Below are 16,995 nucleotides of genomic sequence, written 5' to 3' on the forward strand. Positions count from 1 at the left end.
GCTGTAGCTGCTGCAGCTGCTGTAGCTGCAGCTGCTGCTGCTGTTCTGCCATATAAGCAGGAGTGAAAATGGAGTCAAGCGCAGATCTGAAGATAAAACAATGAGAATATGATTTTAATTAATAGATGCCCATTCTTTCCCATTATGACACTTAAAATTATTTAATTTTTGACTGTGTAAATTTTCAAATGGTTGAGTATTTAATTACATGGTGGTATGTTTATGTTTTGTATATTAGCATCTGCTCGCTAATTCTTCAGTCACAGTAAAAATGCTAATAGCAAAATAAAGACTTGATTGCTATGGAAACCACTGGCTTATGCTAACAGGAGCTCACTTTATGTGGCTTCATTTTAAGCATGCTAGCTGTTTGCTACTGTGTTTTTGTTTATATGTTGAGTTTTAAAAATGCATTCAAAAATAAAATTTTTGGTTCTTGCGTCAAAATATGACTGAAGAAATTTAGTTATGATCAGCACAAAATACACACTTTTATTTCCACAATCATTTCCAAATTCATATTTTACTAATTTACAGAAATATTTCAGAGCTGTAAAAGCAAAAGACTCTGTTGGATAAATAAACACATCCATCTAACGTCCAGCAGTTCTGTCCAGTGTAGCCATTATGCAAAGGCTTTAATAGTTTAAAGAAAGCGTTAAAGTTGTTCAGGAAAATGAAAATGCTTCCACACATATGGCAACAGATCAGCAACGACATCATGACCACCTACCAATCAGAACTGGCCCCTAAAGCAACTTTGACTATCTCCCTCTAGCTAACAGTGGCAACTATGAAGACAAAGCCACAGTTGTTGGTCAGATGTTATGGGTGACCTCCAGTCCGACCTTAACAGGTAAAGTACATTTCCAGCGTTTCCACATTAATTAACTTGGTAGCAAAGAAGAAGAACTACTTAGATATGCTATCGAACAGCGTTGGGGTAAATAAATGGAAGAAAATCATCCATTATAACTACTTAAGAGTTGAACTAGACTCTTTGTTTCAAAACCTTGACATTGTAAACATTCTGTTGCTTTCAGACAGCAGAAAGTTTGTACAAATTCACACAGGCTGAGCCTTTTGTTGACAAATCCAACCATTCTTGTCATCACAGCTCACAGATTTCCATCCGCTGGCCTCCTTAACAGATGCCGCACAGCCAAGCTCCTCAGCAGGTGGCTGCAGCCAGTAGCTGAAAGAAGATCAGGTCTCTTAGATTATGGATGGATTCCATTTTTATGACGTTTGGGTTCTTACCCGTTTGTTAGCTCACTCCCATTGAGCCACTTCCAGCCACTACCTTCTACCCTGAGGCCAATCCAGTAGCGGATGGCTCCTGCAGCAGCTAGACTGATTTTATAGATGAAGTCCTGATGAAAACGGACAATCCTAGGTAAACAGTGGATAGTGTGGGAGCTGAGGATGACTGAGTAAAGTGTTGACCATGTTTCCAGCCCAACCTGCTCTTCAGGATTTCCAACAACAACCAAATCTGCGTCTCTTAATCTGCAGTCGTCTCTAGCTTCATCCCAGGTCTTCTGATCCAAATCGTTCTGGCTGCTGATCTTATAGCAGCTGAGCTGGAAGTGGAGCCAACCTTGCTGGCAAGGTTTAGTTTGTCTTTCTGATTGTAAAAACAATGTCATTAGGAAAAATGTTTTAGTTCATAAACAAGATACTTAAATGTATAATTTTACTGTACTTTTTCTGCCGTAGTAAGGATGTGGTGTGGTGTGTTGTGGTAATGTCCCCAATGGTAAGGATGTGGTGTGGTGTAGTAATGTCCCCAATGGTAAGGATGTGGTGTGGTGTGGTGTAGTAATGTCCCCAATGGTAAGGATGTGGTGTGGTGTAGTAATGTCCCCAATGGTAAGGTTGGGGTGTGGTGTAGTAATGTCCCCAATGGTAAGGATGTGGTGTGGTGTGGTGTGGTAATGTCCCCAATGGTAAGGATGTGGTGTGGTGTAATGTCCCCAATGGTAAGGATGTGGTGTGGTGTAGTAATGTCCCCAATGGTAAGGATGTGGTGTGGTGTAGTAATGTCCCCAATGGTAAGGTTGGGGTGTGGTGTAGTAATGTCCCCAATGGTAAGGATGTGGTGTGGTGTGGTGTGGTAATGTCCCCAATGGTAAGGATGTGGTGTGGTGTAGTAATGTCCCCAATGGTAAGGATGTGGTGTGGTGTAGTAATGTCCCCAATGGTAAGGTTGTGGTGTGGTGTAGTAATGTCCCCAATGGTAAGGTTGTAGTGTGGTGTAGTAATGTCCCCAATGGTAAGGTTGTGGTGTGGTGTAGTAATGTCCCCAATGGTAAGGTTGGGGTGTGGTGTAGTAATGTCCCCAATGGTAAGGTTGGGGTGTGGTGTAGTAATGTCCCCAATGGTAAGGTTGGGGTGTGGTGTAGTAATGTCCCCAATGGTAAGGATGTGGTGTGGTGTGGTAATGTCCCCAATGGTAAGGATGTGGTGTGGTGTAGTAATGTCCCCAATGGTAAGGATGTGGTGTGGTGTAGTAATGTCCCCAATGGTAAGGATGTGGTGTGGTGTGGTAAGGTAATGTCCCCAATGGTAAGGATGTGGTGTGGTGTAGTAATGTCCCCAATGGTAAGGATGTGGTGTGGTGTGGTAATGTCCCCAATGGTAAGGTTGTGGTGTGGTGTAGTATTGTCCCCAACGGTAAGGATGTGGTGTGGTAGTATTGTCCCCAATGGTAAGGATGTGGTGTGGTGTAGTAATGTCCCCAATGGTAAGGATGTGGTGTGGTGTAGTAATGTCCCCAATGGTAAGGATGTGGTGTGGTGTAGTAATGTCCCCAATGGTAAGGATGTGGTGTGGTGTAGTAATGTCCCCAATGGTAAGGATGTGGTGTGGTAAGGTAATGTCCCCAATGGTAAGGATGTGGTGTGGTGTGGTGTAGTAATGTCCCCAATGGTAAGGATGTGGTGTGGTGTAGTAATGTCCCCAATGGTAAGGATGTGGTGTGGTGTAGTAATGTCCCCAATGGTAAGGATGTGGTGTGGTGTGGTAATGTCCCCAATGGTAAGGTTGTGGTGTGGTGTAGTAATGTCCCCAATGGTAAGGATGTGGTGTGGTAGTAATGTCCCCAATGGTAAGGATGTGGTGTGGTGTGGTGTAGTAATGTCCCCAATGGTAAGGATGTGGTGTGGTGTAGTAATGTCCCCAATGGTAAGGATGTGGTGTGGTGTAGTAATGTCCCCAATGGTAAGGATGTGGTGTGGTGTAGTAATGTCCCCAATGGTAAGGATGTGGTGTGGTAAGGTAATGTCCCCAATGGTAAGGATGTGGTGTGGTGTGGTGTAGTAATGTCCCCAATGGTAAGGATGTGGTGTGGTGTAGTAATGTCCCCAATGGTAAGGATGTGGTGTGGTAAGGTAATGTCCCCAATGGTAAGGATGTGGTGTGGTGTGGTGTAGTAATGTCCCCAATGGTAAGGATGTGGTGTGGTGTAGTAATGTCCCCAATGGTAAGGTTGGGGTGTGGTGTAGTAATGTCCCCAATGGTAAGGATGTGGTGTGGTAAGGTAATGTCCCCAATGGTAAGGATGTGGTGTGGTGTGGTGTAGTAATGTCCCCAATGGTAAGGATGTGGTGTGGTGGTGTAATGTCCCCAATGGTAAGGATGTGGTGTGGTGGTGTAATGTCCCCAATGGTAAGGATGTGGTGTGGTGTAGTAATGTCCCCAATGGTAAGGATGTGGTGTGGTGTGGTAATGTCCCCAATGGTAAGGATGTGGTGTGGTAATGTCCCCAACAGTAAGGGTGTGGTGTGGTAATATTGTCCCCAATGGTAAGGATGTGGTGTGGTGTGGTAATGTTTTGCTTTGGGCATTGCTGTTGTGGTCCACTCAAAGCTCAGTTTTCTCCAGTCTTTTGTAGAAGTTTCTTGTTTTTGCGGTCGCCATAAATCTGCTCGCAGTTCCTGGACATTTTCTCTAAGGCGCTGATTAACGTCCTGGACGTCCTTTAACTTAGCAGAAACGATAACTGTATCTAAAATGTCACAGAAAAATATTTGGTAAATTTAGGTAACACTTGACAAATGCAAAATACATTTTAACATTGATTCTGTTTCAGATGAGCGTAGAAGTAATGACAAACTAAGCAACATAACTTAAGTAATAATTAAAGTATTAACTTATTTATTTATACTCACAGTGGATGCGCAGACCAGTGATTATTACCAGTATCACCCAACAGATCGCTACTGTTGACAGAGAGCGTTTGATGGAAGGATTCCAGTCAACTAAGAGGAAAACAATGTCAGAAACATGAGAATTAAATATTTACTGAACTTTCTGAGACTTTCTGCTTATCTACTTATTTTCTGTCGTCTGGTTGGAGACGAGTTCTGGTTGAGCTCAGAGTCAACAGCTGCATTTACATGATCCTCCTGAAGATCACCTGAAACAAACATCAATCTACTTTTAATATGAATTTTAAGAAAATCCTGTTAAATACAAACTGATATATTTCACATTGAGGAAGTGTCAAAGTTTTTGCTCTTAAAAAAAGGAAAAACATTAACAAAAAATTAAAATCTGTCAATTAAAGCTGAAAGACACATTTGTTGCTGTGCTGCAGCAGCTACAGCTGCTTTTACTTTGAATCCATCCAAAGAAAAAGGAATTTGCTTCACTATTCAGTAGCTGTTTCATAAAATGAAACATTAAACAACATTTTACCTGTAGAGTCGTAAACATTGGGGTTACGAGTCGCAGTCGGCTCCATGGATTCTGCCTTCATGTTGAACAAAGATCAGCGCCTTTGCAGGCAGAGGATGAACCTAAAGAGAGAAGTTCTTCACATCTGCTTTTGTGGTCTTTTGAACCTTCCTGTTCTGTTTTAAGAGGCCGTCGTCGAGTTTTTAACCACAGCCTGTTGGTCTTTCTGCTGCTCATAATTTGCCCTTTTTAGGGCAAAACTCAGCAATCTGCCCCAGAACAAAGGACTAAAAACCACCACTTTGAAATTATGGTTGAATAAATTTGGGATTAATTTCCATTTCCTCTATTTCACATTGTTGATGCCTGACAAGCTTCATTCATAAAATATGATTAAAATCAACCAAGTTCACCACATGACGCATTAATTATCCACAACAAAATAAAATAAGCAGCTGATAATAAAATCTCTCTCTTTATGAGTTTTTGGTCAAGTAAAGACATTCGGTGTTGACCAGGACTGGAACAAAGACGTGCTGCAGCTCTACGGCCCAACAGGCGGTTCTGGTGCAGCAGATGGTCCAACTTCAGTCAGAACCACCAACACAGAACATGGAGGAACATGAACTGTGTAAACATGTGTAAACTTGTTAGCATGTTTAACGATGAGTTCACTGAGAGTTCAGTCACTGCAGCTCTGCTAGTTTAACCTGCTGGGTGAACCAGCTGCTCCTTCCCTCAGAGAAAAGTTATGGAGTATTTAAAGACATCATGTTGTATTCATCGCTATCTGCTTGCTAATTATGCTATTTCTGTAAAAATGCTAATAGCTGAAGAAGAACTTGATAATGGACTATGGACACCACTATGCTAACAGGTGCTAACTACTGGTTATTGTTAATATCTGAATGCATCTTTATACAGTTCACCAAACACAAGCAATTTACATTTGTTTTCTCTCACTTCAAAATATTACTGGAGGGAACAGAACAAAATACATCCACTTTAAAATAAGTATTTAGAAAATCAAATTTTATTCATTTACAGAAATATTTCAGAGCTGTAAAACCAAAGTCCACCATGGATTTAATCAAACCATTTAGTCAGATGGGTAGAAGCAGAAAGTCATTGAAATGAATGAAAACATAGAATAATGTTATAGAAAAGTCTCCAACATCAAATACCAAAAAATCTTTAATGCGATAAGGAATTTGTTCTGAATTTTTATATGAAAGAGCTTATTAGACACAAATAATTGCTGAGTATAAAAGAGGTTAATAATAATTACCCTGTTTGTCTTTATTTGTTGTTTTGTGAAACTGAAACAAAGCAAAATGTTGGTTATAAGATGAAAAAAGCATCTGGAATGACTTGAATTGTTTTTGAAGGAAGTCAGAACTAAAGTGTTGGGTCTGTTGGTGAGAAAGTGGCATTTCACCATAACCAATCAGGAATGACTTCATGATCACCTGCCAATCAGCACTGGTCCTTCAAAACAACATGGATGACTCCCATCCTCTAACAGATCCAATAATAACATTTTATTGGTCTAAATGTTGGGTGACCAATGTACAGTTCTATCTTAAAACATTTCCAAACCACAATGTTTCCTCCTTATTTAGTTTGATAACCCAGAAAAAGTAAAACGGGGAGTTAAAGATAAAGAAATAAAAGAACCGCTTAGATTTGCTGCAATGTGGTTTTATAGGAATATGATGTGGCGTCATTAGTGGTGTTGTAGTATGGAAGTGTGGCATAGTAGGGATGTGGGGTGGTGTAGTAGGGGTGTCTGCCATAGGAGGGAGTCGGTGTAGCGTAGTAGTAGGGACGTCTGCCATAGGAGGGAGTCGGTGTAGCATAGTAGTATGGACGTCTGCCATAGGAGGGAGTCGGTGTAGCATAGTAGTAGGGACGTCTGTCATGGTATGGATGTCTGCCATGGTATGGAGTCTGTGTAGCGTAGTAGTATGGACGTCTGCCATAAAATGAAGTCGGTGTAGCATAGTAGTAGGGACGTCTGCCATAGGAGGGAGTCGGTGTAGCATAGTAGTAGGGACGTCTGCCATAGTATGGATGTCTGCCATGGTATGGAGTCGGTGTAGCGTAGTAGTAGGGACGTCTGCCATAGTATGGAGTCGGTGTAGCGTAGTAGTAGGGACGTCTGTCATGGTATGGACGTCTGCCATAGGAGGGAGTCGGTGTAGCATAGTAGTAGGGACGTCTGCCATAGTATGGAGTCGGTGTGGCGTAGTAGTAGGGACGTCTGTCATGATATGGACGTCTGCCATGGTATGGAGTCGGTGTAGCGTAGTAGTAGGGACGTCTGTCATGGTATGGACGTCTGCCATAGGAGGGAGTTGGTGTAGCATAGTAGTAGGGACGTCTGCCATAGTATGGACGTCTGCCATAGTATGGAGTCGGTGTAGCGTAGTAGTAGGGACGTCTGTCATGATATGGACGTCTGCCATGGTATGGAGTCGGTGTAGCGTAGTAGTAGGGACGTCTGTCATGGTATGGACGTCTGCCATAGGAGGGAGTTGGTGTAGCATAGTAGTAGGGACGTCTGCCATAGTATGGACGTCTGCCATAGTATGGAGTCGGTGTAGCGTAGTAGTAGGGACGTCTGCCATAGTATGGAGTCGGTGTAGCGTAGTAGTAGGGACGTCTGCCATAGTATGGAGTCGGTGTGGCGTAGTAGTATGGACGTCTGCCGTAGTATGGACGTCTGCCATAGTATGGAGTCGGTGTGGCATAGTAGTATGGACGTCTGCCATAAAATGAAGTCGGTGTAGCGTAGTAGTAGGGACGTCTGCCATAGTAGGGAGTCGGTGTAGCGTAGTAGTAGGGACGTCTGCCATAGTATGGACGTCTGCCATAGTATGGAGTCGGTGTAGCGTAGTAGTAGGGACGTCTGCCATAGTATGGAGTCGGTGTGGCGTAGTAGTATGGACGTCTGCCGTAGTATGGACGTCTGCCATAGTATGGAGTCGGTGTGGCATAGTAGTATGGACGTCTGCCATAGTAGGGAGTCGGTGTAGCATAGTAGTAGGGACGTCTGCCATAGGAGGGAGTCGGTGTAGCGTAGTAGTAGGGACGTCTGCCATAGTATGGACGTCTGCCATAGTATGGAGTCGGTGTAGCGTAGTAGTAGGGACGTCTGCCATAAAATGAAGTCGGTGTAGCGTAGTAGTAGGGACGTCTGCCATAGTAGGGAGTCGGTGTAGCGTAGTAGTAGGGATGTCTGCCATAGTATGGACGTCTGCCATAGTATGGAGTCGGTGTAGCGTAGTAGTAGGGACGTCTGCCATAGTATGGAGTCGGTGTGGCGTAGTAGTATGGACGTCTGCCGTAGTATGGACGTCTGCCATAGTATGGAGTTGGTGTGGCATAGTAGTATGGACGTCTGCCATAGTAGAGAGTCGGTGTAGCGTAGTAGGGACGTGTGCCATGGTATGGACGTCTGCCATAGTAGGGAGTCGGTGTAGCGTAGTAGGGACGTCTGCCATAGTATGGAGTCGGTGTAGCATAGTAGTAGGGACGTCTGCCATAGTATGGAGTCGGTGTAGCGTAGTAGTATGGACGTCTGCCGTAGTATGGACGTCTGCCATAGTATGGAGTCGGTGTAGCATAGTAGTAGGGACGTCTGCCGTAGTATGGAGTCGGTGTAGCGTAGTAGTATGGATGTGGTCTTCTGTAGTAGGGACGTCTGCCGTAGTAAGGATGTGGTGTGGTGTAGTAAGGTTGTGCTTCAGGCATTGTTGTTTCGGTCCACTCAAAGCGGGGATCTCTCCAGTCCTTTGTAGCAGCTTCTTGCTTTTGCAGTCGCCATAAATCTGATTGTAGTATCTGGGCTTTTTCACTAAGATGCTGATTTACGTCCTCAACGTCCTTCAACTTAGCAGAAAGGAGAAAAGTATCTGAAATGTTAAAAATTAATTTTGATTAATTTTTTTACGTTTGACAGAAGTAAAATACATTCCTGTGTTATTTCTTACACATGAGGGTAGATCTGAATATCCTTGTGTAACAATAAACTCTATAATTTCAGGTCTTAATAGATGGTGTCTTTGTTGGCAACAGCAATGATCTCTGGATCTAGTTGCCTTTTCTCCTGCAACTGCACACTGACAAGGATGGATCTATCAATCATCCAGTTCAGTTTAACAGATCCACTGTCCAGTCAGTGCTGTACTTAGCCTTTTGGTTACTCTACCGCCGTGTTTTTAATCAATGCAGAACGATCTCCATCTGTAGCACCAAATGTGAACGTGAGACTAGAATCACTTAGCGAATTAAAAGGACAATGTTGATATTTTGAATAGAGGTTTTGTTAAGTATCAGTAATAAGCATGGTACATTGTTCATGGCCTTCATTCAACAGTTGACAGACAGGAAGGTGGTCTATGAGAGAGGCATGAGACAAAGGTCAACAGGCCAGGACTCAAACCCGTGACGGCCGTTGTAGCCTATATCGGTAAACATTATCTGTTTCAATAGATTTAACGTAATAAACTCAGCTATTTGCGCTCTTCCCAAACATCTGGTGAAGTCTACCAATGGCACAACCCTGATCTCTGAGCTCTCCAGCTCTACTGTGCATCATGGCTGCAATCAGCTGGTCTTCACCCAAACTCCAGGAAGGCCAAGGAGGTTCTGGTGAGATTCTCCTGCAGGTACCGTGGTTTTCAGAAGCTGCCACCTTCCAAGGGAAACTTGTGATGATTGTAGGGGGAATAGAGGTACTTGGGCACTGGTTCCCTTCTAATACAGAGGAGATTCTCCAGAAATGCAGCCAGAGGGGATATATTTTTAAAGCTGGGGTATGTAACTTAATGTGTTTGTTAAATCTGCCACTGTGTCGTAACAATATGACAGATAATCTGTGAAAAATATCAAGGGTTATACCTGCTCCTCATACCAACTACAGAAACACGCAGCTCAGACAGAAACGACCAATCAGAGCCAGGAGGCTACCAGTGACAGCGGATAAACAGTTTTCTCTGCCATTAGCACATTTAGCAACACGTACACAAGGGGGATTGACACCACCAAGACCATCCTCTTGCCTCTGATTGGTTGATTTTGGCTGGGAGTGGTGCACTTCTTCAGATGCAACAGCAGCACTGGGAGGAAGTGAAGGAGCCTGATCTTTCCACACATTATCTGTCTCATGCTATTCTGTCAGGACAGGAAACGGTGACAGTTTTATCAAATCCATATAAAAATTATTTTCATAAAAATTACACACCCCAGTATAAAGGAAACTGATTCTTTGGAGCCAATAAATCCATTACGATCAACTCAGTCAATCTTGAAAAGGCTTCAGAAAACAGAAGAACTTTATGTAATTTAATCTAATCTTACAGCTGGAGTTGGGTGTTCGAGGGGAAGGTCCTGGTTTTGTCTCCATGTCAGACCAATGGTTTCAAATGATCCGACGGCATAATTTATACTCACAATAGATGCGCAGACCAGTGATTATTACCAGTATCACCCAGCAGATCGCTACCGTGGACAGACACCGTTTGCTGGATGGAGTCCTGCCATCTAAGTGGAAAAATAATGACGAATAATGATTACGGAACTATTTCCTTACGTACTTTTCCTTTTATGTTGCAGTCTTATTACAGGTTGAAATACATTAATCATGTCTTTCCTCAAAATTCTACACACAAATACGTCATGCTGGTCTGAGTCCCTCTGGTAAATCCAGACTTGGAGCCGATAATGAGAGGCTCTCATGTGGCTGCTCTGTCAACCAGGCCTGATTGGTGGATTTCTGCAGAGGTTCTGGAAGATTCTCTGTCTGCACAGAGGAACGCTGGTGCTCTGACAGATTGACCAGGGGGTTCTTGGTCACCTAGCGTCTCTCCTGATCCCTCTGTCCAGACGGCTTTAGGAAGAGTCCAGACCAATAACGGAGGCCGCTGAGCTCACTGGACCTCAGAGCAGCAGAAATGTTTCTGGATCCTTCCTCTCATTTGTTCCTCAAGACTATCCTGCCTGAGGTCTCCAGACAGTTCCTTCAAATTCATGTTTGACCTCTGACCTGTGAGATCTTATATAGATGGTGTGCCTTTCTAAATAAAGTCCAGTCAGCTGAATTTACCACAGCTAGACTCGACCGTAACTGTAGAAACTCAACGATCAGCGGAAAAATCTCAACTGTGAGTTTCATCAACAAAGTATTGAGCAAAGGCAGCGAATACTTATGAAAACTTTCTTCTTTTTTACTTTTGATAAATTCACAGTTCAATCTAAACCTCTATTCAACATTGTCATCATGGGGTATTTGTGTGCAGAAAATTTATTCATTACAATTTGTAATATGTCTATAGTGTAATAACATTTTAATAAAGTAAGTACTTTGACATGGAAATTTTACTGTATATTTTGCTAAAGTCCTGTTAACAATAATGTATATATATATATATATATATAACAGGTCGTTATGTGTAACAGTCTTTTAACTAAAGCTGCAAAACGTTTCATTGCTGTGCTGCAGCAGCTAAAACGACCTTTACTTTGAACCCATCTGTTAGGATTTTTCTTTTTCAGCATCACTAATCAATGTCATAAAAGTAAAACCCTCCATAGAAATATACATAAACTCTTACCTGTGGACAGGTAAACCCTGGGTTCATGAGTCCCAGTCAGCTCCATGGATTCTGCCTTCATGCTGACCAGCGTCTCTGCAGACAGAGGATGAAACTGAAGAGAGAAGTTCCTCATGAGAACCATCTGCTTTGTGGTCTTTCCAACCTTCCTGTTTTAAGAGGCCGTCATCACGTTTTTAACCACAGCCTGCTGGTTAAAGTCCAGCAGCTGTTAAACTCTGCAACCTGCTGCAACAAACAAAAACCCCTGATATGAAATAGTTATGGATGAATAAGTCTGGAAATAAGTTCATTTTCATTTCGCATGTTTAAAATCAACCAAAATATCACATTATTAAACATCCCTGTGCACAGCTCTCTCTCTTTATGGGTTATTGGTTGAGATGAAGACATTCGGTGTTGACCAGGACTGGATCAAAGATGTGCTGCAGCTCTGCGGCCCAACAGGAGGTTCTGGTGCAGCTGATGGTCCAACACAGAGCATGGAGGAACATGAACTATTTCATTTCCCTTTGGGATCAATAAAGTGTTATTTTTATGAATCCAGGAGATGAAAAACTTCCTCCTCCTGCCGGAGCGTCAAGGTTTAGATGGTTCTGCTGGTGTCATTTAATACTTCATTTCACAGAACCTGCAGGTTACATTTTACAATGTTTTCACACATTCAGGTATTTTTCTTCTAATAATCCTTTAAGTTAAGTAACAAATGGACAGAATAATAAAATACTACAGTCAAAATAAAGATGGTGTCGTTATTAAAGGGTTAAAGGGGGAACATGCAACTGGGCAGGTTAATATAAACATTTAAAAAATGTGCAACTTACTAAATATTTCCATTGAAATTACTTGAAGTTTACTGGAAAGTAACCAGTAAATGCCTGGAAAGTTAAATTCCCAGAACTTGGTATGTTGCAGAAATGCTCTGGAAAGTAACTGGTTAATCCTGTAAGTACCAAGTGTCAGGTTCTGAAAAGTGCGGCTGTGTTGGTACCAGGGTTCTTCAGCAGTGTTGACATGAGGAGGAATCGGGTCACAGATCCAGGATGACATTCAGGAGTAATTTGGTAATTTTGCCATTAGATGTTTTAGTTTGATTTTGCTTTGAGACTTTTTAACTTTTTTTATCCTTTTTCCTTCATTTTAGACGTTCAGTTTTCTGCCTCTTAGTTTATGTGAAATTAGGTTTTGAGTTTGGATTCTTTTCGGTTCCTCTTCTGCGTTGACTCATTTCTTTTCTGGCCTGGTTCACCGGGGGGTTTTGCTGAAGATCAGCTGCTTTAATACGTGATGTGGGTCGAGTCCTGCATCGCTTTCTGGTTTTAAGTCTTCCTGTTCTGACATTCTTCCAATTAGTCTGATCATTCTGCTTATTTAGCATCTTCTGTTCAGTTTTTGTAGACATAAAAATTCACAATTGTTTTAATCTCTTCTCTGCAAAAACATGAAATCTTACCAAGTATTTTTTGGTTTACTGTTTGGTGTAAATATCTTTGTACACTTGAAACAAGTCAAAACACTCTGGCAGAATAAGTTCATCTAATTATCCAAAGTATTGCACTGAGTCGTTCACTTCTACTAGATATACATTAAACACACACAGGGGTTTATTTCTCTTAAATTTAGCTGCCATATTCCTGAAATTCAGATTATCATAAACATTAAATAACAAGTTTTATAAGTTGCTTTATGAAGCAAAAAAAAGTTTTATTGTGGGACTTTTTCACACTAAATCCTAAAAATAAAAGTACAGAGAGAAGCATTAGCCAGTAAATAAACTACATAAAAAACATAAAATAAAGTAATAATATGAAATAATGAAAATTTAAAATGACCAGATGATAATATAGTTGAATTTAAAATGCTATAGTAACACGACAGGAAGTAATATTGATTATTAAGAGTTTTTTGTTGTTGTATTTACCCAGAATTCTCTGCAGCATAGTCCACTTCCTGCTTTTGGAGCATCTCTGGTCCGCTTGGTGTTCACACTCTAACCACACCTCAGTCTGGATTAACCAAACTCACACCGAGGTTTTCCAGTGGACCAGAGTTCATGTTTTAGGTCTGCAGCCGTTTGATTACTTATTCACCTCTCCAATCAAACCGGACTTTCTATGCAAACGGACTGGAGTTGGATTGATACGGACTGGAGTTGGATTGATGCGGACTGGAGTTGGATTGATGCGGACTGGAGTTGGATTGGCACGGACTGGAGTTGGATTGATGCGGACTGGAGTTGGATTGATGCGGACTGAACAGAACCGGACTCTCCATGATGTCCAGCTCTGCATCGTCTCGTCTGCAGCTTCCTGCCAGGTTTCTGGTCCGAATCGTTCTGGCTGCTGATCAGGTAGCAGCTGGACTGGAAGTGGAGCCAACGTGGTCCAATGTGGCTTCCTGAAAATGAAGACATCAACCAATTGGCCTGATTTATCACCTCACAACAGAAGAATGTCCTGGATGAAGATGAAAACATGCTGCTGTACTTTTTCTGCTATGATGTGACGGTTTGGTCGTTGTGTTCAGGCTCTGGATTCTCCCATCAGGCTCCAGTTTACTGACCGAAGCTGCTGGTTTTCAGCATCTAGATTCTGATTTTCTATCTTAATCTGCTGGTTTTCAGCATCTAGATTCTGATTTTCTATCTTAATCTGCTGGTTTTCAGCATCTAGATTCTGATTTTCTGTCCTAAACTGCTGGTTTTCAGCATCTAGATTCTGATTTTCTATCTTAATCTGCTGGTTTTCAGCATCTAGATTCTGATTTTCTATCTTAATCTGCTGGTTTTCAGCATCTAGATTCTGATTTTCTATCTTAATCTGCTGGTTTTCAGCATCTAGATTCTGATTTTCTGTCCTAAACTGCTGGTTTTCAGCATCTAGATTCTGATTTTCTATCTTAATCTGCTGGTTTTCAGCATCTAGATTCTGATTTTCTATCTTAATCTGCTGGTTTTCAGCATCTAGATTGTGATTTTCTGTCCTAAGATGCTGGTTTTCAGCATCTAGATTCTGATTTTCTGTCTTAAGCTGCTGGTTTTCAGCATCTAGATTCTGATTTTCTGTCCTAAACTGCTGGTTTTCAGCATCTAGATTCTGATTTTCTATCTTAATCTGCTGGTTTTCAGCATCTAGATTCTGATTTTCTGTCTTAAGCTGCTGGTTTTCAGCATCTAGATTCTGATTTTCTGTCCTAAACTGCTGGTTTTCAGCATCTAGATTCTGATTTTCTATCTTAATCTGCTGGTTTTCAGCATCTAGATTCTGATTTTCTGTCCTAAACTGCTGGTTTTCAGCATCTAGATTCTGATTTTCTATCTTAATCTGCTGGTTTTCAGCATCTAGATTCTGATTTTCTATCTTAATCTGCTGGTTTTCAGCATCTAGATTCTGATTTTCTGTCCTAAGATGCTGGTTTTCAGCATCTAGATTCTGATTTTCTGTCTTAAGCTGCTGGTTTTCAGCATCTAGATTCTGATTTTCTGTCCTAAACTGCTGGTTTTCAGCATCTAGATTCTGATTTTCTATCTTAATCTGCTGGTTTTCAGCATCTAGATTCTGATTTTCTATCTTAATCTGCTGGTTTTCAGCATCTAGATTCTGATTTTCTGTCTTAAGCTGCTGGTTTTCAGCATCTAGATTCTGATTTTCTGTCCTAAACTGCTGGTTTTCAGCATCTAGATTCTGATTTTCTATCTTAATCTGCTGGTTTTCAGCATCTAGATTCTGATTTTCTATCTTAATCTGCTGGTTTTCAGCATCTAGATTGTGATTTTCTGTCCTAAGATGCTGGTTTTCAGCATCTAGATTCTGATTTTCTGTCTTAAGCTGCTGGTTTTCAGCATCTAGATTCTGATTTTCTGTCCTAAACTGCTGGTTTTCAGCATCTAGATTCTGATTTTCTATCTTAATCTGCTGGTTTTCAGCATCTAGATTCTGATTTTCTATCTTAATCTGCTGGTTTTCAGCATCTAGATTCTGATTTTCTATCTTAATCTGCTGGTTTTCAGCATCTAGATTCTGATTTTCTATCTTAATCTGCTGGTTTTCAGCATCTAGATTCTGATTTTCTATCTTAATCTGCTGGTTTTCAGCATCTAGATTCTGATTTTCTATCTTAATCTGCTGGTTTTCAGCATCTAGATTCTGATTTTCTATCTTAATCTGCTGGTTTTCAGCATCTAGATTCTGATTTTCTATCTTAATCTGCTGGTTTTCAGCATCTAGATTGTGATTTTCTGTCCTAAGATGCTGGTTTTCAGCATCTAGATTCTGATTTTCTGTCTTAAGCTGCTGGTTTTCAGCATCTAGATTCTGATTTTCTGTCCTAAACTGCTGGTTTTCAGCATCTAGATTCTGATTTTCTATCTTAATCTGCTGGTTTTCAGCATCTAGATTCTGATTTTCTATCTTAATCTGCTGGTTTTCAGCATCTAGATTCTGATTTTCTGTCCTAAACTGCTGGTTTTCAGCATCTAGATTCTGATTTTCTATCTTAATCTGCTGGTTTTCAGCATCTAGATTCTGATTTTCTATCTTAATCTGCTGGTTTTCAGCATCTAGATTCTGTCTACTGTTTTCAGCATCTAGATCTGATTTTCTATCTTAATCTGCTGGTTTTCAGCATCTAGATTGTGATTTTCTGTCCTAAGATGCTGGTTTTCAGCATCTAGATTCTGATTTTCTGTCCTAAACTGCTGGTTTTCAGCATCTAGATTCTGATTTTCTGTCCTAAACTGCTGGTTTTCAGCATCTAGATTCTGATTTTCTATCTTAATCTGCTGGTTTTCAGCATCTAGATTCTGATTTTCTGTCCTAAACTGCTGGTTTTCAGCATCTAGATTCTGATTTTCTATCTTAATCTGCTGGTTTTCAGCATCTAGATTCTGATTTTCTATCTTAATCTGCTGGTTTTCAGCATCTAGATTGTGATTTTCTGTCCTAAGATGCTGGTTTTCAGCATCTAGATTCTGATTTTCTGTCTTAAGCTGCTGGTTTTCAGCATCTAGATTCTGATTTTCTGTCCTAAACTGCTGGTTTTCAGCATCTAGATTCTGATTTTCTATCTTAATCGGCTGGTTTTCAGCATCTAGATTCTGATTTTCTATCTTAATCTGCTGGTTTTCAGCATCTAGATTCTGATTTTCTGTCTTAAGCTGCTGGTTTTTAGCATCTAGATTCTGATTTTCTGTCCTAAACTGCTGGTTTTCAGCATCTAGATTCTGATTTTCTATCTTAATCTGCTGGTTTTCAGCATCTAGATTCTGATTTTCTATCTTAATCTGCTGGTTTTCAGCATCTAGATTCTGATTTTCTGTCCTAAACTGCTGGTTTTCAGCATCTAGATTCTGATTTTCTGTCCTAAGATGCTGGTTTTCAGCATCTAGATTCTGATTTTCTGTCTTAAACTGCTGGTTTTCAGCATCTAGATTCTGATTTTTCTGTTTAATTTTTTTTTTCTTTTTTTTTTCTTTTTCAGCATCTAGATTTGATTTTCTTCTTAATGCTGGTTTTCAGCATCAGATCTGATTCTATCTTAATCTGACTGGTTTTTCAGCATCTAGATTCTGATTTTCTATCTTAATCTGCTGGTTTTCATCTAGATTGATTTTCTATCTTATCTGCTGTTTTCAGCATCTAGATTCTGATTTTCTATCTTAATCTGCTGGTTTTCAGCATCTAGATTCTGATTTTCTATC

General features: G+C 40.9%; 1 protein-coding gene across 1 annotated transcript; it reads right to left on the minus strand.

Moving 5' to 3' along the window:
- Positions 1 to 5,691: 5,691 nt before the first annotated feature.
- Positions 5,692 to 11,429, minus strand: LOC145555067 (uncharacterized). Its single transcript, XM_081616286.1, has 3 exons — positions 11,298 to 11,429; positions 10,138 to 10,227; positions 5,692 to 8,597 (listed from the first exon to the last, which is right to left on the minus strand). The coding sequence occupies exons 1-3, from the start codon at positions 11,419 to 11,421 to the stop codon at positions 6,361 to 6,363; spliced, it is 2,451 nt and encodes an 816-aa protein (XP_081472412.1). The 5' UTR covers positions 11,422 to 11,429; the 3' UTR covers positions 5,692 to 6,360.
- Between the last annotated feature and the right edge of the window lie 5,566 nt (positions 11,430 to 16,995).

The sequence above is a fragment of the Poecilia reticulata genome, chromosome 15 (genome assembly GCF_904066995.2).
Source record: "Poecilia reticulata chromosome 15, P_reticulata-male-v2, whole genome shotgun sequence".
NCBI lineage: Eukaryota > Metazoa > Chordata > Actinopteri > Cyprinodontiformes > Poeciliidae > Poecilia > Poecilia reticulata.

Coding starts and splice junctions, on each gene's coding strand:
- LOC145555067 (XM_081616286.1), bottom strand. CDS start 11,421: ATGGTTCTCATGAGGAACTTCTCTCTTCAGTTTCATCCTCTGTCTGCA. Junction 10,228..11,297: donor CAGGGTTTACCTGTCCACAG/GTAAGAGTTTAT, acceptor TTTTCCACTTAG/ATGGCAGGACTCCATCCAGC. Junction 8,598..10,137: donor CACTGGTCTGCGCATCTATT/GTGAGTATAAAT, acceptor TTAACATTTCAG/ATACTTTTCTCCTTTCTGCT.